General features: G+C 42.4%; 1 protein-coding gene across 1 annotated transcript in view; it reads right to left on the bottom strand.

The window, feature by feature from the left end:
- Positions 1-19,615: 19,615 nt before the first annotated feature.
- Positions 19,616-24,969, bottom strand: part of CASQ2 (calsequestrin 2) — a 99,186-nt gene continuing 93,832 nt past the window's right edge. Inside the window, exon 11 of the mRNA XM_030203889.1 lies at positions 19,616-19,965. Coding sequence (XP_030059749.1) covers positions 19,768-19,965 — 198 coding nt within the window. The 3' untranslated portion in view covers positions 19,616-19,767. The remainder of the gene's footprint in view (positions 19,966-24,969) is intronic.

Raw genomic sequence — 24,969 nt, 5'->3', positions numbered from 1 at the left:
TATAAGTGGAAAATTTTAAATTTTACTTTAATTGTATTTTTTGTTGCTGTTGATGGGATTATATTTAGGGAACCATGCATCTCACCAATGATATTACCATGTAACCAAAGGACTCTGGGAATGAAAAACAAATCTGGGGGCTAGATTATCTGTTAGTAAGGAGATGGGATTTTGGTTGCATATTGGAGTAGGTGGTGGTAGGGTTAAAGAAGCAGCCTGAGGTCATGGAGGATCCCTAGCTGCTGCTACTAACCAACCCTTCTGACTTTCCTGTGGAATCACATTGGTACTTCCTGTGATGCTGGCTTCTTTTCAGTGTGGGTATTCAGAACTGTTGATCACCTTGAAGTTGGGAGAGCATTGATACCTGGGTCAGCTCTGATCTTTGCTACAATATACTCACACACATTACTTTTAGGAGATTTTTGGTGGTTGTTATACCCCAGAAAGCTTCCCAGGACCAAAGAGAAACTGCAACTGGGTCTTTACTGGGAGTTTAATTCCTGTTACAGGAGCTAGTCTTTTAGGAGAGACTATAGAGGAAATATCTCATATTTAATACATTGTATGCCCCATCTCGGCAACACCATCTTTCTGATAGTCTACTGTATTTATAATAAGTGGAATTGGTGGCATTATACCACATATACAGGGCTGGGGTGGTGGTTGTGGGTTTTCAAGCTGCTGTCACATTTCTTCTGAAGTCAGTGTTGATTTTTATAACTGGGGCCATCTCACTGTTACCTGTTAATGACCCCCCTCCTTTTACTGCGCTGTATGGACTGATTTTTTTTAAATATGTATTTTTTAATATGCAAACTAATTTAGGTGGACAGTGTCATGTTCCATGTATGACTTGACACTACCAGCGTCTTCCTGCCTGAGTTCCTTTAAAACCGGGTAGCTGGGTCTGGTGTCTCTTTTGATTGCAAAGTCCTATGTTATTAACAAGTGTGTGTAGAATAGTCCTGTGTTCTGTTACAGACTGGGTTATGTTGAATTTTTACATATTTTTAACAGATCTTTAAAAAAAAAAACATTTTACACATTGCATATTTGTACAGAAAATAAATGGAAAAGAAGAAGTCTACCCCTAGAGTTTGCCTATTTTTTGTTAATAATCTTTTGACCCTTGGTCATATGTTTCTTTTTAACATTTGAAATTAAATCTTATCTTTATTTTATAGTTTTGTAACTTCCACACGGGGCACATGAGCCTTGGGATGGGGTCTACTGAGTTACTGGAGAAGAAACACTCTTAAAGAATTCTTTAACACAGGCAAGTTTCCCAAGAATCATGACTTGAAGCGCTCATACCAAGTCCTTTGCTCATTGAAAATCCAAGACCTCGACAAGGACCACTTTTTTTCATTTGCTGCTGCTTCAGTAGGAGGGACTCCATTTCTTCTCCTGCACATAATAAGAAGCAGTAGGTGAAACAAATGGCTCTTGTTGAGGTCTTGGATTTTTAATGTGGAAAAGACTTGGTAAGAGCGCTTCATTTATATATTTTGACATTTATACCCCACGGTATCCCAAACATACTCAAGTTCAGAGTAACTCACAATAAATAAAACAGGCAAAGTTAACAATACCATAAACAAAATATCAAGAGCAGCACAAATAAAATATAAATAAGAACTAAATAATAGACCATTGATGGCCAGTTACAATCGAACACACTCAATTGGTAGAAACCTCTCAAAAAGGAAAGTTTTCAGTCTTTTGTGAAATACCAAGTAATCAGGCTGACCCTTGATCGCCATTGGCAGTGAGTTCCACCGTAAAGTCTATAGGGTGAACCGACTTATAACGCCCTCTCTTGCAATCTGGAAGATGAAGTCTAAGGTTGTATTGCATAGGTGAATAGTTATTAAGGGCTGCATATAGTCCGATGACATGCCATATAATATTTGAAAGAGAAAAACACATAAAAATAATCCTGGCTTTATTGGGCAGTCAGTGCAGCTTGCATAATAATGGAGTAGCTCTATCAAAACGCGATACCTTGAGGACAAGCCTAGCTGCTGTATTTTGGGACATTTGCAGCCATTTTAGGGTATCCTCCTTACATCCAGCATAGATGGAATTGCTGTAATCTAATTGAGTTAAAACCAAGAATTGAACTAGCAGTCTAAAGATGTCGGGTGAGAAATATGATCTGATTCTTTTCAGCTTCCAAAGAGACCTGAAGGGTTTTTTCACTACTGAGGAAACCTGAGGCTCGAACGTGAGGTGACTGTCAATTAATACATCCAGTACCCTAAGTGTAGTGTTTAGGAGGTAGGACACGTCAGTGGTAAAATTATTATGTACGGTACAGTCAAAGGAGTTGGTTACGAGTTACCACAAGAAATTTAATCTTGTTGCTATTTAACTTAAATTTAAATTCAGAAGCCCAGAGGATTCCAACAAATCAAGACCAAGCTTAATCTTAGAGACAATTTCTGGAAGATCAGTCTTGAAAGGGATATAGATCGACATAGTCCACATAAATGAAAGTGCAGAACCCCACTGCCTCCAGTCTTTCACCTAACGGAGCCATCATAATATTGAACGGGATTGGAGAACCTTCCCACACAGTCCGAATTGGTCCAACAGGCCTAAAAGCAACTCATGATCAACGAGGTAAAACGCACTTGACATATTGAATTGCATCACTAAAAACTTAAAGCCTAGACTGATTGCTTTACTAAAATCAGACATGAAGGTGGTCAAGACTCTCAGTACTACAAAAAGACCTAAAGCTTGATCAGGATTTATGCAAGAGAGCGAAACAGAGGAAAGGTGATTTATAAGTTGAGTACCAACTATTCTCTCCATTATCTTAGTCAACAGTGTGATAGAAGTGACAGGCCTGAAATTAGTAACATCTCCCATTGAAGCCAACGTGCTCTTAGGGATTGAGATAAGTATTATGGAACCTTACCACTGAGGAAAACCACTCTGAGTCAGCATAAATGAGATATGAGCTTGAAGAAGGTCAATGAGTCCTGTCTGCAGGTTTTATTATATAACAAGCATCCAGAAGGCAATGTGAGGAAGAATTCTTTTTGAGGAATGATTTGACAGTCTCATGAGTGGGTAGCAGAAAGGAGGACCTCAGTTGGTCAGCTGCAATACCAGCATCCAGACTAGGCTGCTTGATGTGAGATTGAATGCTAGTGGCCTTAAATTGCAGTACACGCCCCCCTAATTTTAGTTACTTTTTGTTTGAAGTACATGACATTAGCAGAGGGAGTGGCTATAGCTACTTATAAGTTTTCAGTCGCCAGAAGTCTATTAAGTAGGCTAAAGAGCTTATGGTATTTAAGTGGTTACAACCAATTTGCTATTTATAGCAGAGGGTTTTTAGCTTTTACAATCTTTTTCTTATCCCTGATGGCCTTCCTCCAAAGCATTTTGTTCTCATCAGATTTATGTCTGAACTATTTTCTCTCAAATTTTTTACACTGCCTCTTCAGGAGGAGGATTTCTTGATTGTACCAGGGTGACGCCCAAAGAGTGAGTTTGAGCAAAACTTTGATGGAAGCCATACTATCCAGAGTAGAACTACATAACTCATCCCACTCATCCTTGCTGTCTGTGTCTGGAAGCTGTGGACTATCAAAGGTTCCAGATCAGAATTTTGAAGGATTAATTCTGCCTCTTGATTTAAAAGGAAGAGAGGTGACAGTGGACTGAAAAGATCTAGTAGCTTCCCTCCAGTAAAGAGTGAACTCAAAGAGTCTTATGGTCTGACCAAGGGATATGGCACCAGGATGGGTCACCCAGGTAGAAATTCTCCTTATATACAGTTCTGTAAGGCAGCAGATAACCTGTAATGTGGGAAGGTTGGGAATGTAGCAGAAGGAATTGCCAGGAGGCAAGAAAATCAAGTAAGCTTTTTGTCTTAACATTCCTAGCTGCAAATTAATACTACTACTTATCATTTCTATAGCACTACTAGTTGTACGCAGCGCTGTACACTGGACATACATAAGTACGCAAGTATTGTCATACTGGGAAAGACCAAAGGTCCCTCAAGCCCAGCATTCTGTTTCCAACAGTGGCCAATCCAGGTCACAAATATTAGGCAAGATCCCCCAAAAGTACAAAACATTCTATACTGCTTATCCCAGAAATAGTGGATTTTCTCCAAGTCCATATAATAATGGTCTATGGACTTTTTCGTTAGGAAGCTGTCCAAACCTTTTTTTAAACTCCACTAAGTTAACCGCCTTTACCACATTCTCTGGCAACGAATTCCAGAGTTTAATTACACGTTGAGTGAAGAAAAATGGACTATGATTCGTTTTAAGTTTACTACATTGTAGCTTCATCGCATGCCCCCTAGTCCTTGTATTTTTGGAAAGTGTAAACAGTTGCTTCACATCTACCTGTTCAGCTCCACTCATTATTTTATAGACCTCTATCATATCTCCCCTCAGCCACCTTTTCTCCAAGCTGAAGAGCCCTAGCCACTTTAGCCTTTCCTCATAGGGAATTCGTCCCATTCCCTTTATCATTTTCGTCGCCCTTCTCTGCACCTTTTCTAATTCCACTATGAGGCATATTTTCAAAGCACTTAGCCTTCCAAAGTTCCATAGGTTTCTGTGGAACTTTGGAAGGCTAAGTACTTTGAAAATATGCTTCTATATCTTTTTTTGAGATGCGGCGACCAGAATTGAACACAATATTTGAGGTGCGGTCGCACCATGGAGCGATACAAAGGCATTATATCACCCTCATTTTTTGTTTTCCATTCCTTTCCTAATAATACCTAACATTCTATTTGCTTTCTTAGCCGCAGCAGCACACTGAGCAGAAGGTTTCAACGTATCATCAACGACGACACCTAAATCCCTTTCTTGGTCTGTGACTCCTATCGTGGAACCTTGCATGACGTAGCTATAATCTCTTATCTCTTAATTAATATCACCTACTAATAAAACATTAGCAAACTTAACATAAATATACAAATATTTGCGAGGAATTCAGTAAAACTGTTTTCCAAGGCAGACCAGCTTCCTGGAGGGTGATAGAAGAGAACAAGGCATATAAGCTCCAACAATGCAGGATCATTTAATTTGCAGGCAATAATCTTGAGATCAGAAGAGTTCAGTTGGGACAATAGTTCTGCTTTGAAGAAGGCCTTATAAGTGATGGTGATTCCACTCCCTCTCTATTTAGCTCTAGATTGTTGAAGGACCTTGTAACCCGGAGGACATAAAGCATTGAGTAAAGGATCCTCTGTTGAATGAAACCACGTTTCAGAGCCCAGCAACAACCTGATTTGTTTCTCTATCAACCAATCCCTAATAGCATCAGTTTTATTGACCACCGACCTAGTATTTACATACCCAATTGGAATAGGGAGGTCGGAGGTATTCTTGGTAAACTTGCCAGTGTTGAATTCCATAAGAGTTCTTCTCCAGTGGATACAGCTATTGAGTGGTGGTATTCCCTGAAGATAAGTGACTTTTACATAGAAACGCTGTTTGCACTAATTTGAAATTTGCATTTTGGAACCCTATTGTGTGCATAGAAGCTACAGTGTGCAGTGACAATTGATCCATTAATGTTGAGTTTTGGGGGGGGGGGGGGGGGGGTTGTTTTTGTTTTAACAGTGAATTTTTCTTCAAGTTTAAATGTTTGGTTTTTTTTTGTATGGCATTTTTTTCTCACTGTTTTGGTTTCCTCCCAGTGACTATATGAAAAAACAGTGATAATATTGGACTCTGATATGGACGACAGATCTGAAGTGATGGTCCTGGAGTTTTGATTTTTCTGTTTATGTACTATACAGAGGTCTTAATTTGTGCTCTGCAAACTCTAGCATTAAGTTTTTTGCAAACTTGATTCTTTAGGTATATAAAAGATGAAAACAGGTAAGGTCAAGGGAAATTACACTTTTAAATAGTATCTGTGCTCCAATGCCTAATATCACAACCAGCCTTACAAAGGTGGGGAGAAAGGCTAGTTAATCAAAAACATTTCTAAATAAGTTTTGAGGCAGCACTTAAACTGCTCAAATGGATCAGGCAACACTGTAAAGGCTTGCCTAATTTACTCCTCTTTGGAGATAGATAAGGAAGCAGTGGATCACATAAGACCACTGTTCAGACTTCAGACCTTCCCTGCAGTCACTCCCGAGGTACAAAGAACTCAAACAGAAACTTGCAGGCTAAGAGCTAATGCTTTATGGTAGAAGACAGAAGCTTCTGTCCTGTGTATTTTACGTAAGTCAGGGAAAATCAAAATGTGACCTTTGTTTTAGATGAAAAGCTACTACAAGAACAGCACTCTGTCTCTTTCTCTATAGATCTCATTAAAGTAATTCCTCAGACTTTGTCATTTGAAGGGGTCCTGTGGAAGTTTTGCAAACTGCAAATTCAGGCATCTCAAAAATGTCTATTTTGTGGTGGATAGTTCCTTAACTATAGCTATTGCTGATGCCTGTTTCTCCACTATTTGTGTCAAGCCCTCCATATTTCTAGCCATTTGTTGTTCCAGCTGACAGATAATGCTCCCACCTCTTTAGAGCACTGTTATCTTCCACCTGGACCAATGCAGACCACTTAGCTTCCAGGGCTACAATGGGGGGCTTAAATCACTATGCACCTGTTCAAGAGGCCTAGAAGTAGCCAAAAGAGGCAAATACCCCTCTCGAGCCCCCCAATCCATGCTGTCTGGTCCCTGCATTTAATTCCAACAACTCCGTGCAGATTGAACAGACTCTTAAGATTTTCCTGTGGTGGCCAGATTCAGACATGGCAAAAAAACATAGCCCCTTCAACATCCTTCTTTAGCGATGTAGGCTTGAGGACTCTCTTCAGCAATCCTGTACTGCAGTTTGTCTATCCCCAGGAACTGGGGGAGATGATGCATCTTGAAACCTGCCATGTATAAGCCAAATCTTCAGTAACTCAGTGGAAGGTACAGTGACCAGGAAGATAAGAGGAGAGTGCCAAATAATATAATTGAGGACTGTTTTACCAAGCCAGACCAAGGAGTGTCAGGGATAATGCCTTCTATACTTGGGTAAGTTTTGCAACTCAAGTACATGGCCTTTGCTTCTAATTCTTTCTAACCCAATGGAAGTTGGAATGAATAATACATCAGGGTTAAGAATAGGTGGCTGTCTTGGGCCAAGATAACTCTGAAAATTTAACACAGTACAAACTTTGTCTTGGGGAACAACTGTTGAAAAGATACTTTGAAAGTAGTCCTGATTGGACATCCCACCTCCATATGCCCTAGCCCTCCAACTACCTCCATACCTGCCTCACCACACCTCTCTACCATTGACCAAACCTCGCTTTTGCTGGTAAATCTGCTCTGCCCTGCCTGCTACCGGTATCACTAGGTAGCAGACAATGTCAATAGAATTCAGCCAATGGGAAGGCTGCTCTTCATAGGCAGGGAGATGTGAGTTTGGGGGAACTCTTCCGCTGTACAAGTAAATCACCTGCATGGGGGGGGGGGGGGGGGGGGGGGGGGGGATGAGCTCTGCAAAAAGAACTGAGCTAACCTCAAACACAGTCAATGAGTGTCCTAGGGTGAGGAAGCTGTTGAGGGCTAGAAAGGGGTGAGGGGCAGTATGATGAGGAAAACAGCTGTCACCAGCTGCGAGATTTTTTGTATGATGATGATGATGGGCAAAGCTGAGCAGCAGACAGCTCAGCCTGTATAGGTGTTGATGTGTGAAGAGCAAGAAAGTGCTCTCCACATAATCATGCGCCTGCTAAGTAGAAGTAAAAGTTTTCAGGCTGTGGAATTTACCCAGCTAACAATTTAATTAGTTGGCCAAATTCTGTTGAAAACTGGCCTATGGTCTCCATTCTGTGTATGTCCTGTCAATTGCACTAAAATAATAAAGATAAATATTTCCTGCTTCTTCCCTTTGTGAAGCTTTTTTGACACATAAATCTTTCTAGATTTATATCTCGGGCACATTCTCTGTAAATCTCACAGTTGGAGCAGTTCGGTTTTGGCATTTGTGGTTTGTACCAAAGCTAGTGAAGTATGAAAATTTCATCTCCAACTTCCTTAGTTGCCAGCCCATGTGCTTTTACGGCCAAAATACTCAAAACTGGTGCAGCATCCAAAACTAGATCCTACATTTTTCCCTTTGCTATTGTTGGAGAGATGCATTGTCTATTTGGAGGGGGGGGGGATGTGGATTCTAACAACTAAGCCTCCCCCCCCCCCTTGTATTCCAAAAACATACACAGAATCAACACAGCTAGACATGTATACACACATGCAGAGGGATTGGAAAGAATTCCATGGACTGCACTTCATGCTTGCCCCACTTGAGCATTATGGTCTCAGCTCTATAAATGGTGGTGAAATTTGGGCGCTGATAAAAGAAAAAAATTAGCGCTAAGTGCTATTCTACAAATGATGCTCAGAGTTGGACACTGTTCATATTGTTCAAATTGGATCCACACCCAATTTTGGGCATGAGGGTTTATACCAACTGAAACCTTTAAATTCTCATGCCTAATCAGAAATATCAATAGATAGGATATATAACAAAAAGGGGGGGACAAATGGTAAACGGGGGTAAGATAGCACAAGGAGAGGGAGGGGTTCTGGGGGAGGAGAAAATGGATAAAAGTTGAATGAAGACTAAGCATCAGTGTTTTATTGTTTAGTGTTCAGTATTGTGTTTGGTATGTTTAAAAGATGGAATGTGACTTTGTTCTGATGAGTCATCAATAAAATGTTGAAACATAAATTCTCATGCCTAAATTAGGTGCATATCTCCCTTATTCTGTAACACTGCATGCAAATTCCAAGAATGCCCCTGATCCTGCCCCTCCTATGGCTGTGCCCCCTTTTTTAATCAACATGTAAAATTTTCTTGCAGATCCCAGCACCTAAAAAATGTGTGTGTAAATTTTAAATTAATGCCAGTTAGTGACAGAAATTGACTGTGCCTAATTATCAGTTGGTTCATTTGTCAATTAAATTGCACACTCAAATTTGCACACACAATTTTGAGCACTGTATATAGAATTAGGCGGTATATGTGAGCTGCTGACCTTCTAACCAGTGGTTTCCAGACCTGTCCTGATGCTACCTAGTCAGTTACGTTTTTTTTGTGTGTGTGGGGGGGGGGGGGGCTCCGTTACTCTCTTACTCAACACCCTCACTTATCACCCTACCACTGCAATTTCCCTACCCCTAGCTGTCTGTTCGTCTGTCCAATTTAGATTGTAAGCTCTGTTGAGCAGGGACTGTCTTTTTCATGTTAATTTGTACAGCGCTGCGTAAGTCTAGTAGCGCTATAGAAATGTTTAATAGTAGTAGTAGTAGTAGTTTCAAATGAATATGTATGAGTGATATTATAATCTATCTCTATTACATACAAATGTAGCTCAAAGATACTATGGAAACTTTTGGCATTCTAGACTGTTTCTTTTCATGTCTCTCCTGGAATCATACATAACCAGTTACATTTTCCTATACCACCTTTTATCAAAATAGAGCAGATTACAATAAAAATCTAATAAAACCCATGGACAGGGTTGATATCCACTGCTCTTGAACAGTGCTTCTCAACCCTGTCCTGGATGCACATCAAGACAGTTTTTCAGAATCATAACAATGATTAAATATGAGAGATTTGCATATATTGTTTGTAAGCCGCATTGAACTTGAGTCTATTTTGGGCTAATGTGGGGTACAAATGTTATGAATAAATAAATACTGAAGACTCACTGTTTGCAAATCTATCTTGCACACATTCATTGTGGTAATCCTGACAAACTGCCTGGCTATGTGTGCTTCCAAAAGAGAGTTGAAAAGCACTACCCTAGTCTGCACCATTTCTCAATCTTCACTAGATTCTTCTTAATATTGCACTGGTTTTCAACCCAATCCTCAGGGCACACCTAGCCAGTCAGATTTTCGGGATATTCACAATAAATATGTATGAGACAGACTTGCATGTACTGCCTCTTTTGTATGCAAATCTATTTTATGCATATTGATTGAATATACTGAAAAAAGTGTGCCCCAAAGACTGGGTTGACAATGAGGGGCATAATCGAATGCAAACGCCCATGTGTAAAAATGTCCATCACCAAGAACGGGTCTGTGAAGGGGCGGGCCGAACCGTATTTTCGAAAAAGATGGATGTTTATCTTTAGTTTTGAAAATATGGTTTGTGCCGGCCAAATGCATTGGATGTGGGCGTTTTTGTTTCTCAGCGATAATCGAAACCGCTGCCGGCCATCTCAAAAACGGACCAAATCCAAGGCATTTGATCGTGGGAGGGGCCAGCATTCGTAGTGCACTGGTCCCCCTGAGATGCCTCTATGCCAGCCTCAAATATCATACCTAGCTCCATGACAGCAGTATGCAGGTCCCCGGAGCAATTTTAGTTTAGTTGGTGCTACGCGGGACCCATGCAGAGAGCAAAAATCGGAAGGGAAAAAAAACATGCAAGTGCAGTCAGGCACGACCAAATTAAAGCAATAGTAATAGGGGGATTTGAACCAGCCACCTTCTGATTACAAGACCTGTGCTCTAACCACTGCACCACTTATTCAGCTGTTTAGATGCCCTTCCCTTTCCATTAAGTCCCTCCAAGTTTCTGTCAGCCAATCACAGCTCGTCTCCAATATAGTCTATGGATACCTGAGACTAAATTCTTTAAATGGTGCAGAAAAAATGAGTGCTTAGAACTATTCTAGAAATGGTACTTAAAGGTCGACACTGTTTATAGAATAGCGCTTAGCACTTGGAACTGTGACTATATTTAGGCATGGAGACAAAAAAAAAAAGAGCAACACTGGACTTTCAAGACTAGGACAACAGGAGTACTTTATTAACAGGTGACCCGGCATGGGCCGTATTTCGGCCCCAAATGATGCCTGCCTCAAGGGTCAGAGTATTGATACTGAGGTGTATTAATAATGTAGGTCAAGTGCCTCAACACATTAAAGTGTTATTCAAGATATCTGCTGCAACGCGAAAAAGCAGGCTCTAGCAAAAAGCCTTTTCCTGTGCACTGGTGATGGATCACCTGAGGCAGGCGTCATTTGGTGCCAAAACTCGGCCCGTGTCGTGTCACCTGTTAATAAAGTACTCCTGTTGTCCTAGTCTTGAAGGTCCAGTGTTGCTCTTTTTTTTGTCTATATACTTTGGGTGTATGCTGTTTTACCCTCTCTATCTGTACTATATTTAGGCATGACCATTAATACCAAGTGGAGGAGTGGCCTAGTGGTTAGAGCACCAGTTTTGCAATCCAGAGGTGGCCAGTTCAAATCCCACTGCTGCTCCTTGTGATCTTGGGCAAGTCACTTAACCCTAGCCTCAGCTACAAACTTAGATTGTGAGCCCTCCTGGGACAGAGAAATATCCAGAGTACCTGAATGTAACTCACCTTGAGCTACTATTGAAAAAGCTGGGAGCAAAATCTAAGTAAATAAATAAACCTTGTTGTGAATCTCTGCACCTAAATTAGGTGCAGATCCCTGTTATTCTATAACCATGCACGTAGATTGTGGGAATGCCCCCAATCCACCCATGTGTATATTTTAATTAAATCCAATTAGTGCAAATAATTGCTTGTTGAGAAGCTCATTATTGGCACAAATTGGCTCATTCAATTTAATTGTATATGCAAATTGGGCTTGCACCCGAACTTACACACATAATTTCTGGCACCTTTTGTATAATTTGGGGGACAGTGCCCAGGGCTGGTGTTTTATATGTAATCCCCCATTATCCCTGGGATTCTATATTTCACACTGAGATTTCTGTACAGAAATCAAGGTGTATTTCATAACAATGCGTATAAACTAATTAGTTAATGTTAATATAGAAACTAGACCTATATGGGGATTACTGAGTGGTGTCAGCTTATCCTACAATCAGTGGAGGGAGAGCCTGGGATCTCTGTGGTGGGAAGGAAGCCCAGCCCAAGGGATGTGTTAATTAGAATAAACTGTAGAAAGAATGTAGGCTGCTATTTGATAGGTGGGGAGGAGTTTGGATTTTAAAAAAAAAAGGGAATACAATAGGAGACACAGGATCTTTGGTTGTCTGTCAGGGGCGTATCTGCGTGGGGCCAGGGCCCCCCACAGATTTTGCCCTGGCCCCCCTACCGCCGTCAACCCTCCCCTCCGTCACTTACTTTTGCTGGCGGAGGGCCCCAACCCCCGCCAGCCGAGATCCGCTTCCTCCTCAGAGTCCTACCTTTACAAATATTTCTTCAGCTGGCGGGGGACTCCAACCCCCGCCAGCCGACCCGAGATCTTCTTTAACTTTCTTCTATCTTCGTCCTCCGCGTGGCCGACGTGTTTCTGTTGTGCAAAGCTGAAATCCAGTTTTGGAGTCTGACGACTCCGAAACTGGATTTCAGCTTTGCACAACAGAAGCAACAGAAGAAAGTTAAAGAAGATCTCGGGTCGGTTGGAGTCCCCCGCCAGCTGAAGAAATATTTTTAAAGGTAGGACTCGGAGGAGGAAGCGGATCTCGGCTGGCGGGGGCTGGGGTCCCCGCCAGCAAAAGTAAGTGACGGCGGGGAGCGAGGGTTGGCAGCGGGAAGGGAGGGGGGTGTCTGGCAATGGCGGGGGGGGGGGGCTAAAATGTGCCCCCTGGCTCTGGCCCCCCCCTACCGCCGGAGTCCAGATATGCCCCTGTTGTCTGTACCCCCGTTGGGACCCTTGAAGGAGAGGAGGATCTCAAAGTGGCTAAATAAACAGGCTGATTAAGGAGTAGTTGCTGCCCCACTAAGTGGCAACTCTGAAGGTACCAGAGCTGAGGGGTGGGTAAGGGAAACCGCCGGGGGGGGGGGGTGGTGCTGTGCGCCTGTCGGCTCTTCGTTTTCATGCTCCCTTTGTCCCGGAACAGGTTACTTCTTCTTCCGGGGCAGAGGGAGCATGAAAATGAAGAGCCGGCAGGCGCGCGGCACCCCCCTCCTAGCGGCGTGCACCCGGGGGGGTTCTTTTGCCGGGGGGGGGACGTCGCGCTGTTCCAGGGGGGGGGGTGCATCGGCGATCCGCCCCGGGTGTCAGCCCCCCTAGGAACGCCACTGCCATCTTTATAGTTGCCTATATGCTGCACATGGTAACAGTACATCTCTAGACAGACCTCTGACAGGGGCAGTACTGCTTTTACTTAATCCTGTTTAATTTATCTATTGGAAAGCAAGAACTTGTAGGTTGAGCGGTATTGTAAGAAGCCTTAAAAGAACAAAAGCCAAAGATCAACTCGGTTCTGGTATGGCAGCAGGAATGAAATACTGCAGACTTGATGGGTTTTATGTTCCTCATGTTCTATTATTCAAACGCTCCCTGCATCTGGAACCATGGTCTAACAAATCCTCTGATCACAGAAAGCTTGGGTATTTCCTAGAGTCTTGATGTCTAAGAAGATCATGCAGCATAAGGTCTAAGCCTACAGCCAACCTTATAATAAAGCAGTAATAGACTAGCAAAATGCTAGTTTGGAACACTTTAAAAAACAAACAAACAAACAAAACAAAAACACCTCTCCTGAGACTTTTGGGGACATCTTGGAAATCCCAAATCAATCATTAGCCTGGGTGCAATACTTCTTCCCACAAGTTACATGTACAGACCCTAATGTAGTAGTTCTGAGTGAGAAAATCATGGCTACAAATTAAATTCCATAATTCCATGGCACTAGTTCAACCAACAGGACTTGCTCAGCTTGGATGGATGCAGTGTAAACTGTGTGTAAAGGGTAATACAGATGCAGTTTGAAGGACTTAGGCACGTGAAAATGATATGAGTTGTGGGAACTGATGTGTCTCATATGCCAAAAGTCCTAAATTCCTCAGATGGCCTCTTACACTGGTGCAGAAAATAAAAAACCACTGCAATACAGTGGGTACAGATAAAAATTATTTGGGAGCCCCATATAATTGCAAAAACACAATCACCCCTATCTCAAAATATTATTGATCGTCAATCGGATCTTCAGAAGGTGATCTATGCCACAATTTTATCAGCAGGCATTACCATAGTTTCTTATAAATCTAAAATGAACTATTATTTTGCAAAATATCAAAACCATTTTTATATTAATTACTTATAAATATATATTTAAGGTGAAAAATATATATTTATAAATAATATTTTTAAAAAAAACCCTGCTGATAAAATTGTGGCTTAGTTCACCTTCTGAAGATCCAATTGACAATACTATTTTGAGATAGAGGTGATTATATTTTTGTAATAATAAAAAGCAGGCACAACTGTCCCCAATTCATCTTTCCATGAATGGCCTCTCTCTCAGTACAATATTTGGATTGTGCGGCACATTTAAAATATCTGCTGCATGTTGATTCTGTAGTACTCCTCTGCTTGTGTTTTGAAAACATCTAAGCCATTGCTTTTCAATCCAGTCCTCAGGGCACACCCAGCTAGTCAAGGTTTTAGGATACCCACAATGAATATGTATGAGAGATTTGCATGCACTGCATCCTTGATATGCAAATCTATCTCATGCATATTTATTGTGGATATCAGGAAACCCCAATTGGCTGGGGGTGCCTTGAGTACTGTGTTGAGAAGCACTGATCTAAGCTATATCCATATCTGTGAATTTGCTGAATGTTAAATTCTGAAGGAATTCTGCATGATGTTGAATTTGCAAGGAAGTCCCCTCCAGCACAGAATTCTGCATAGGACCCAAGCAGAAACAGCACCAACATTGGCCTCCCTATGCCTTAAGAGTCTGCCAGGATGGGTGCTGGTTTGTGGGGTAGCAAGGTAAGCTTAAAAAATGAATGGATAAGGGAGCAATGAGGATAAAGCCTGTGCAAGAAAGTGCTGGCAGGGTAGGGGGTAGAGACAGCAGGGGAGGGGATCAACTTTGTGGGCAGGGCAGGATTAACCCTTTACTGGGCCTTAGACATACAAGTGGGTTGGGCCTGCCTCTTAATATAAATACATTTTAAATCTCTCGTAAACAGGGCCCCACGTAGTTTTAACTGCAAAGAAAAACTGGCAGAGGGTTCACTGCTCATGACTCCTGCCACCTGGAGGACAATGTACAAGCAGCAGGGAGAACAGAGACCTCTGTGGGCAGTGGTGGCTCTGTTCCCCCTCTCCCCCCCTCAAAAAAAAAAACCTCTTCTCATTACCATCAGCTTATTTACCAAAGCAAAATCTGCCTCAGGAGTCATTGAATTAACACACCTTAGAGGGCCCATCTAAGATGAACCATATGTGTGTCAGAGGCATAGCTAGGTGGGGTGCCAGGGGAGCAATCGCTTCCCCAAATGGACTTCCACCGGCACCTATTTTTCAGCAGTCTGTCATGCTTACGTAGTGCGCACGCGTGCCTACATAGTCTGCTCTCTGGGATCACAACATGACTACGCTTCTGATGTGTGTGCCTAGTTTACCTATGCTATAATCCTTGCTTGTAAGTGAGTGGGGACAGTGAAAAAGCTTGAAGTTTTGATGAAGGATGAGGATTTGGGATACAAAGAAAGGGATATGAGTCTGAAGGAGAGGCAGAGAGAGCTGGGGAAGGGGGGGGGGGCGGAGAGAGAGAGAGAGAGAGAGATATGATGGGGTAATAGGTAGACAGCAAGCTGGGCTTTTGACCCTGAAAGGAGGGGATGGAGAAATCAAGCCTGGAGAAGGGTTCAAGGAAAAGATTTTGGGGCAAGTTAGGCCTGGGCAAGGTCCCAAAGTTTATGATGGGGAAGACTGTATACAAATAAATAATTATGCATCTTTGAGTAGTAACTTTTTTTAGTAATTACATTTTCTCTATTCAATTATAAATTAATTTTTCCTCAAACATTTGCAGCTTTCTGTGATCTCAGGACTGAAAACTCAGCAGAGGTGTACGAGTAGGGGAGCACAGTGACTTATCACAGGGGGTATGAGGAGAGGAAAGTGCAGGATAATCTCTGGGGTGAGAAGGGAGAGACAAAGAGGTATGTTTGTGTAAGATAGTGTTGATTACGGGCAGAAGCGTGGAAGAGAGAAAGTTGATGTGCAGCATCCCCATTCCCCTCCCCATATGGTTTCTGGAGTATAAAGCAATAATGTGTGTGTATGTGTTTGAGAGTACAAATTCCTTAGATGCTGAGAAACCAGAAATAAAGCCAAGAATTCTAATCCTGAAACATCTGCATATGTCGTATCTTTTGCTCTTATAATATGAGATTAAATAGTCTTATAAAAATAAAATACTTTGAAAGCAAACAAGTGATCTGAGAGAAATTGATAAAATGGACCCTTCCTATTGAAGCACCATTAGAAAGTAATGCTGGACTGCAGAGTGGCTCAGTGGCAGTGCTGTACACTACTCTGAGAAGGATGTAGGTTTGATTCTTAGGCAAGGTTCTTGCTCTATAGGGATGTCAGGATAGATTGCCATTAGCCTCCATATTATTTGGCGGGTTGATCAATTGTGGTTTTATACCACTACATCTCTGTCTCCTTACTTTCAATTTTCCTAGGACAGGATTACAAGTCCTGAGATGATATGGGGCAACCTCGGGACTGGCTCAACCTGTCCAGATGACATGGAGGCACCCAGTGATCCTGGGTTTTGCGGTTCTTTTCAGAACAACTCTAAACATATCCAATATGAGTGTTGCATGCAGCTGGCTAACTCTGAAGCCTTTAATGTCTCTGATACCTTGAGTACCCTAAAGGGCCAGATGGAAACTTGCATTCCTTTGCTGAGCAACATTCAACCAGAATTCTGTTTGACACTGAAGAACAGGAACAAATATAGACAACTTTTGGCATTAGAAATGCAATGCTTCTAGCTATTTTCTAATCATAATAGGTACATATATGCTGATTCCCATGATAATTCATCAGCTAGGTAAGGCAGGATTCACCAAGCTGTCCCAGTGATCCCAAGACAATAGGTTTAAAACTATCCTCAACAAATATGTATGAGATACATTAGTATATATAAGTGGTTCCCAAGCCCAACCCAGTCCTTGGGACATACCTGGCCAGTCAGCATTTCAGGATACCCAGGCTGACCGAAACTGGTGTTTGTAATTCTGTCCAAAATCAAATCTGCAGCTGAAATCTGCCGCCCAAAACCAAAAATGCCATGTCCTCTCCACTCGCCCCCTTCCTGGCAGAAGACATCTAGCTAGACGCATGCCTGTAAGAAAACAGGTCCAGCCTGGCCGCCACCCCCTCTCCCCTAGCAAAGACCTGACCCCCCACCCTCCAGGCAGCTTGGGCCTACCTTAACAAACCCTGGTGGTCTAGTGGCTTCTTCAGGGGCAGGAATGAAGCCCATTTGCTCCTGCCCAGTGCCACTGCTGAATCAAAATGGCTGCTGAGACTTCCTGCGGCAGCCTCGTGAGACTGCCGTGGAAGGTCCCAGCAGCCATGTTGAGACTGGCACCAGCATTAGCAGGAGCAACTGGAGATTTCTCCTGCTTATGCCTGTGCCAATCTCAAAATGCCTACCGGGACCTCCTATGCCAGTCTCGGCAGCCATTTTGATTCAGTAAAGGCACCGGGTAGGAATGAGTGGGTTTCGTCTCTGCCCCGAAGAGGCCACTAGACCATCAAGACTTGTCAAAGTAGTCCCGAGTGGTTCGAATGGGGTGGGGGGGGGGGGTGGAGAATGTCACTGGTATGGGTAGGAGGGGGGAGAGTTTCAGTTTCTGACGAAAATGCAGTGGCATCTTTGCAAAAACCCAATCCCGGATTTCGAGCTGGTTTCGGAAATGAGTCTGAAACTGAAATTCAGTCGGTCTATACCACAATGGATATATACGAGATAAATTTGTATGCACTACTTCCATTATATGCAAATCTATCTCATGCATATTCATTGTGGATATTCTGAAAACCTGACTGGATGGGTGTGTCTTGAGGACTGGGTGGGGAACCCCTGATACACATTGTAAACCTGTATATTAATTTTGGGTCACCAGAATAGGTTTTGGAAGTCCTGAGCTAAACCTTTAATAGATGACTGATAATATAGCTAAAATACAGAATTTCTCATGCTGTGGAAAAATGTGCTGTTAGACATGTCAGGATCCTCAAATACCTCATTCTGAGGACATGAGTGGGGTGAACTGAGCCATCATTATTGCATGGAGTGGAACAGGTAGACATGAATTGCTTGTTTACTCTTTCCAAAAATACTAGGACTAGGCAGCACACAATGAAGTTACAAAATAGTAAATTTAAAATGAATCGAGAAAATATTTCTTCACTCAACATGTAATTAAACTCTGGTATTCATTGCCAGAGAATGTAGTAAAAGCAGTTAGCTTAGCGGGGTTTAAAAAAGGTTTGGATAGCTTCCTAAAAGAAAAGTCAATTAGCCATTATTAAAATGGACTTAGGGAAAATCCGCTGCTTATTTCTAGGATAAGCAGCATAGAATGTACTGTACTGTTTTGGGATCTTGCCAAGTACTTGTAACCTGGATTGGCCACTGTTGGAAACAGGATGCTGGGCTTGATGGACCTTCGGTCTGTCCCAGTATGGCAATGCTTATGCTCTTATGAGAGCTGAAAAGTAGGTTTTTAATATCTAGGTTGTATTAAGCTAGTAAAGCAGCATCTATTCAATGTTACCAAAACTGTGCACACTCCAAGGGTGAATCAGCATTTTAAGCACAGTGTGCACTTGAGGTAATGGCTCCAAATGGGTTACTTTTGCACAAACCACGAATGGAATGAACCTCACTCTTAAGCCAGAGTATGTTACAAATTATTGTGCAGTATGTACTTTATAAGTGAATCAGTGTTATCAGAGCAATGCACACTCCTGGAGTGAGGCAGAATTTTCAGTGCAGTGCAAATTTTAGGGGTGAATCGGTGCTATCAGTGTAGTGCATAGTGTATGCCTGTCAGCGCTATTTGGAGCACTGGTGCAGTGCTAAAACTGCATTATCTTTATATTGTAAATATGTCAATGATGCGGGAAAGATCAATGTATTAACCCTGACCTGAGATGTATCTGAACATCAGAAGATGCTCCAGTGCCCTGTAGGACAAGCCCAGATGTTCTCATCAGAAATCAAGAGTTTGTCAGAGAAGCATGAAAGTAAGTCAATTAATAGGTGCCCTGGAGAAGACTGAGGGTTTTCTAAAGGATTAATGGCCATTTTGATTACAGTTCAAGAGTGGCATCATTGTGGTTGTATGTCCAGCCATTATTTTGTTCTATTGGAAGTTCTGACAGTCTCTGAAGAAGATTTGATGAAACGGGGTGCTCTGTAGAACTGACAGAGCACCATTGTACAGATAAGTTTTGCTTTCTATATACTCTGGCTTATTCACAATGTACTAGTGTGAAATAAAATCGTTTTGATTGGATGGGCTATTGACATTATTGATGATTAGTTCCATTTTTGATTTATATGAGTGGTTTGAGTTCAAGTTCACATGTTTAAGGGGAAGAATTTTGATGATATTGTGGAACCATTATGATCAGTCACTTACAGCACCATTCTTGCAGAATTTGCTCTTGGATCCACAGGAGTGGCTTTTAAGCACTGAAAATATTCTTCTCCACACAAATTATTATTATTTTGATTATAATCAAAATTAAATTTACCTTATTTATATCCACATCAAAGTATGGGAGCTTTATAGTTGGAATAGCCTTTTTTTTTTTTTTTACTCATTATATCATTTTCTACCCTTTGAGGGGGTTTATTTCTTGTATGAACTATGGCCATTAAACAGCAGGAAGAATCACTGCTGTCCCAGTCACACAAGGAATCAGCCTCTTTCTGAACATTTGAGTGAGGGCAGAGGAAGGGACTGCTAGGGATTTAGTTCTAATCATCGTCGTCGTCATCATCGTCGTCGTCGTCGTCATCATCATCATCATTGTCATCATCGTCGTCATCGTCGTCGTCATCATCATCATCTTCAGTATTTATCTTTCCAGAAAGGACATCCTCAATCCAGTCTTCCAACTCCTCTGCTGTAGGCAAGTCATCATCATCTGGGATATCCATCCAGACACTGTCTGCCTGTAGTGCACAAAAGAAAGTGACAGCCAGATGCACTAACTCCACGGGAAGAGCCCTTCCCCTACCAATCCCTTAGCAAATCGGTAAAAAACTGGCATGCATGAAGGAAATTGCATGCAAATGAGCTGCTCACTGTTAGCTTATTTGCACGCGATTTCCTTCCTAAGGAGGGGAAGCCAGTCGGCCAGCTGAGAATGCGCAGAGCAACCAATCGTTATGCTGGCTGCTCTGCGCATGCCAAAGACAGCTTCATACATGTCCTTCATTCAAAAAAAAAAAAAGGACATCCCTGACGAGCACTTGGATGTTTTTCCCCTCAGATTTTGTGATGGGCGTCCTTCTCTTGGACGTGTTTTTCTTACGTGCCCAAAATGACCACGCCGGAGAGAATCGGGGATTGGGACGTGCGAGGACGTCCAAATCAAAACTATTTGTACGTCTCTTTTGATTATGCCCCTCCAGGTCTCTCTCAGCCAATCACAGTGCGTTTAGGCTAAACGCGCTGTGATTGGCTGAGAGAGACCTGGAGGGGCATAATCGAAAGGGACGTCCAAATACTTTTGATTTGGGCATCCTCGTATGTCCCGATCCCCGATTCTCTCCGGCGGTGGTCATTTCAGGCAAGTAAGAAAAACACGTCCAAGAACACCGCCAGAGAGAATCGGGGATCGGGACGTGCAAGGACGTCCAAATCAAAACTATTTGGACGTCCCTTTCGATTATGTCCCTCTAGGTCTCTCTCAGCCAATCACAGCGCGTTTAGCTGACACCAGTGACAGCTAAACGCACTGTGATTGGCTGAGAGAGACCTGGAGGGGCATAATCGAAAGGGACATCCAAATACTTTTGATTTGGGCGTCGTCACATGTCCCAATCCCCGATTCTCTCCAGCAGTAGTCATTTCAGGCACGTAAGAAAAACACATCCAAGAGAAGGACGCCCATCACAAAATCTGAAGGAAAAAACGTCCAAGTGCTCGTCAGGGACGTCCTTTTTTTTTTTTTTTTTGAGTGAAGGACGTCCAAGTGTTAGGCACTTGAAAAGATGTCCCTGATGAGCACTTGGACGTTTTTTTTTTCTTACGATTTTTGCAATTGGCATCCTCCTCTGCATGGGTCCTGCTCACAGCGGCCCCAACGAGAGGTGCAAACCTCCCGTTAGGTTTTCCAAGGTGCATGGGGTCGGAAAACGGCTGTGCATCTGCCTTGCATGCGCATTATAATACTAATTAGCTCATTATAATAACCTGTAGATCATTTGCATTCTGTTTTCGTTAGCTGCTACCGTGACAGGAAAATGACTTGGAGAACCCTTTTGTGCATGTCTTGTTTTACTACTTGCTCGCTAGACTGGCTAGAAGTGGTTTAAAAACCAAGTTGCTGGCTCGTTAAGTTTAGTGCATTTGGCCCTGAGTGTGAGTCATTTCCTGAACTGTACTGATGTTATTTAAAAATAAAAGGAACAAAGGATTGGGCCTGATAAGATAAAGATTCAAATCCTTTAAGTCCTACTGGTTTACTCACTACTGATCATGGACAAAAACTTCCTCTGCTGTGCTCTACTAATCATATTCTCTCCCTCTTGTTATTTCCTCCCCTTGCAATGCATATTGAACAGTCTATGTGCTACACTGCATTTTCTAAGATGGTAATTAGAGGCCGATTTAAACTGGGGATTCTCGGTTTTGACTGAAACTGAACCAGCAACTGAAATTTGCAGTTAATTTCTGGCTGAAAACAAAACCGAAAACAAACACCCTCCCCCCAATTATTTTCGGCAGCCCCTGCCTTCTCTCACGATCACTCTCGCTGCAGACACCGCCTGCCCCCTTCCCCCCAATCACTCTCGGCACCTCCCACCACCTGCCTTCCAAAGGACCTCCTCAGGCCTAGTCTAAGGCCCTCTTCGGTGGTCTAGTGGGTTTTATGTTTATGTTTATTAAAAACTTGATATTCTGGAGTGGAGGAGTAGCCTAGTGGTTTATGCAGTGGGCTTTGATCCTGGGGAACTGCAATTCCCACTGCATCTCCTTGTAACTCTGGGCAAGTCACTTAACCCTCCATTGCCCCTGGTACAAAATAAGTACCTGAATATATGTAAACCACTTTGAATGTAGTTGCAAAAACCTCAGAAAGGCAGTATATCGTTCCATTTCCCTTCCCTTCCAATACAGTAGGATCTAAACAGTGTACATAAAACTGAAAAAGTGGGGTATAAATGTGCTAAATAAATAAAATCATATAAGAAAGGAATGCCATTAAATATAGGAAAGAGGACAGTCAAGCACTCTGGAGTTTTCACTTATTGACTTGGATCAAGGCAGTGGTGTCTGATGCTTATGGTTATGAGTGTCATAACTCTTCTGGGCAAGAGTGATCCTCAGTTGCTCTTGCCTCCGCCAGTTTAGCAGCCAAAATGGCTGCTGTGACTTCCTGCAGCAGTCTCGTGGGACTGCTGCGGGAGGTCCCAGTGGCCATTTGAGATTGAAAACAGCATAAGCAGGAGTGACTGGAGATTGTATTTGCATTTTTTGGCCAAAACTTGAACCCGGAGTTTGGGTCGGTTTCAGTGCTGAAATCAAAACCAAACTTTGGTCAGGTTCTAGTTCAAATACATTTACTGGACTTTGTTCAAACAGTGCTTGGGTTTCTTCTTCTTTAAACGTATGAATAAGGGATCTGTGTTGTCTGAAAAGTTCAAATTTGGATTGCTTTCACTTTGGTTCAATGAAAGGTATCACAACATACATAGAATCTAGAAATTCTGGGGTTATATAATAGATGATAAAAGGAAAATGTGAGCTGGCTCTAGCCAGTCTCCTCAGTTATTTGTGTCTACATTACCAAGGATGTATCCCAGCTGCTACGCCTAAAGCTCCATTGTACTTCACTCTTTCAGATAAGTGACCATTCATGATCCTCAATTACATTTACCCCCATGACTGGATTACGAAGCTTTGTAATATCTACAGAGCCCCCCAAATTAGGATAGCTATTGGCTCTTCCAAATGGTACCCTGCTACCAACCATCTGCTGCACTTACCCAGTCAATATGAAGAGTGTGTCGCCTGTCAGACAGTCCAGGTTACATTTCTGCCAGAACTGCTTATTGTACCTGCAGCCTGCCAGACAGACCTAGTTACTCATTGCTCTGTTATAGGTAAAGTGCACACACTTTGGGTAAGCCAGCTTTACTGGTGTAGTGTGCAAGGTTCTGGCAAATCCAAATTAACAGCTAGCCTACCCCTAAACAGATGCATGTATACAACACCTACACTACATTGGATCTCTTTAAAATAATAGCCCTATTTCTCTTACACATCCCACTTCTGATAAGGATATATTTCTCTTTTCATACCATCCTGTCTCTTGTTCAGGTCTTGAGAGCAGATGACCCCCCACTTCTGGGGAAAGAGAAGAGGTGTTGCTACATTATTTGGTCTCTGCTCAGCACTTGTGATATCTGAAAAGGTAGTGGCAAAGTCTGCCCTGGTGGCATTTTTGAAGGAGATTAATCTATCTTCCGCCTCCTGCCACATGTAGAAACTTCCCTTCTACAGCACAGAAATCTCCAGATCACCTCATCATGCATTCCTGTGACCAGAGCTGCCTTCCAGTTCTCCGCCCCCTCTGCCTTCCCATTGGCTGAATTCTTCCTACAGGCTCTGATGCTAGTTATAATGGAAGCTGACAGTGTAAGCTCACTCACAAGGGGGTGGGGGGGGGGGAGGGTGAGGTGAACAGTGTTGCCAAATTTGCTTATTTCCCCGTGAATTTTGGCTTGTTTTATGTTTTTTTTTTCTGAATTTGCGGGTTGCTTATTTTTGGTTTTCCTTTTTTAGGTGCTCACTTGTTTCTGAGCTTGTTGCCGCTGGCAGTGTATGTGAGCAGAACGACTCATATACCCTGCCAGCGGCCTGTCTTCACATCTTCTCTTTGCTGCTGCTCCTGCAACCAAGGAGGTTGGATTAACACAACCTCTTTGGCTGTGTCCTCCCATGTGGGATCAGTGCACGGCATATTAAGAGTCACATGTTCCCACTCTTCCCAAACCTCACTCACTGCTCCCAAACACACTTTCATAAGTCTGTAAAGCAGTCCCTTCTTGCAATTAAAAAACAACAATTTGAGGGGGAAAAAAGTGCACGAGCAGCTCACGCACAAATAATTTATCTCAGCAAATTGGTACCATTGTTAAACGGTATTACAGATATAGATGATTTAATTTCAGAATGTATTTCTAAGACACATCACTGGGCATCAATGAATTTGTTACAGCTTAATACTGCTAAGATTAAATTGCTCTGCTGTGATACATCTTCAAACAGAGTACCACAACATCTGGTTCTCAACACTGGGGAATCTCTCTCTTTTCAAACATCTTCTAGAGTGCTAGACTTTACTCTAGACACACAATTAACTTTTCAACATTAAATTGCTAATCTGTTCAAAAGAGTCTGCAAAATTATGACAGCTTAGAGCGATAAGATCCTACATAAGTACATATAAGTACATAAGTATTGCCATACTGGGAAAGACCAAAGGACCATCAAGCCCAGCATCCTGTTTCCAACAGTGGCCAATCCAGGTCACAAATACATGGCAAGATCCCAAAAAAGTACAAAACATTTTATACTGCTTATCCCAGAAATAGTGGATTTTCCCCAAGTCCTTTTTAATAATGGTCTATGGACTTTTCCTTTAAGAAGCCGTCCAAACCTTTTTTAAACTCCACTAAGCTAACTGCACTTACCACATTCTCTGGCAACGAATGCCAGAGTTCAATTTCATGTTGAGTGAAGAAACTTTTTCTCCGATTCGTTTTAAATTTACTACATTGTAGCTTCATCGCACACCCCCTAGTCCTAGTATTTTCGGAAAGCCTAAACAGACGCTTCACATCTACCCGTTCAGCTCCACTCATTATTTTATAGACCTCTATCATATCTCCCCTCAGCCACCTTTTCTCCAAGCTGAAGAGCCCTAGCCGCTTTAGCCTTTCCTC

This window comes from Microcaecilia unicolor, chromosome 5 (genome assembly GCF_901765095.1).
Source record: "Microcaecilia unicolor chromosome 5, aMicUni1.1, whole genome shotgun sequence".
Classification (NCBI taxonomy): domain Eukaryota; kingdom Metazoa; phylum Chordata; class Amphibia; order Gymnophiona; family Siphonopidae; genus Microcaecilia; species Microcaecilia unicolor.
The sequence above is the reverse complement of the archived record's forward strand: the minus strand, read 5'-3'. Positions and strand labels throughout refer to the sequence as shown.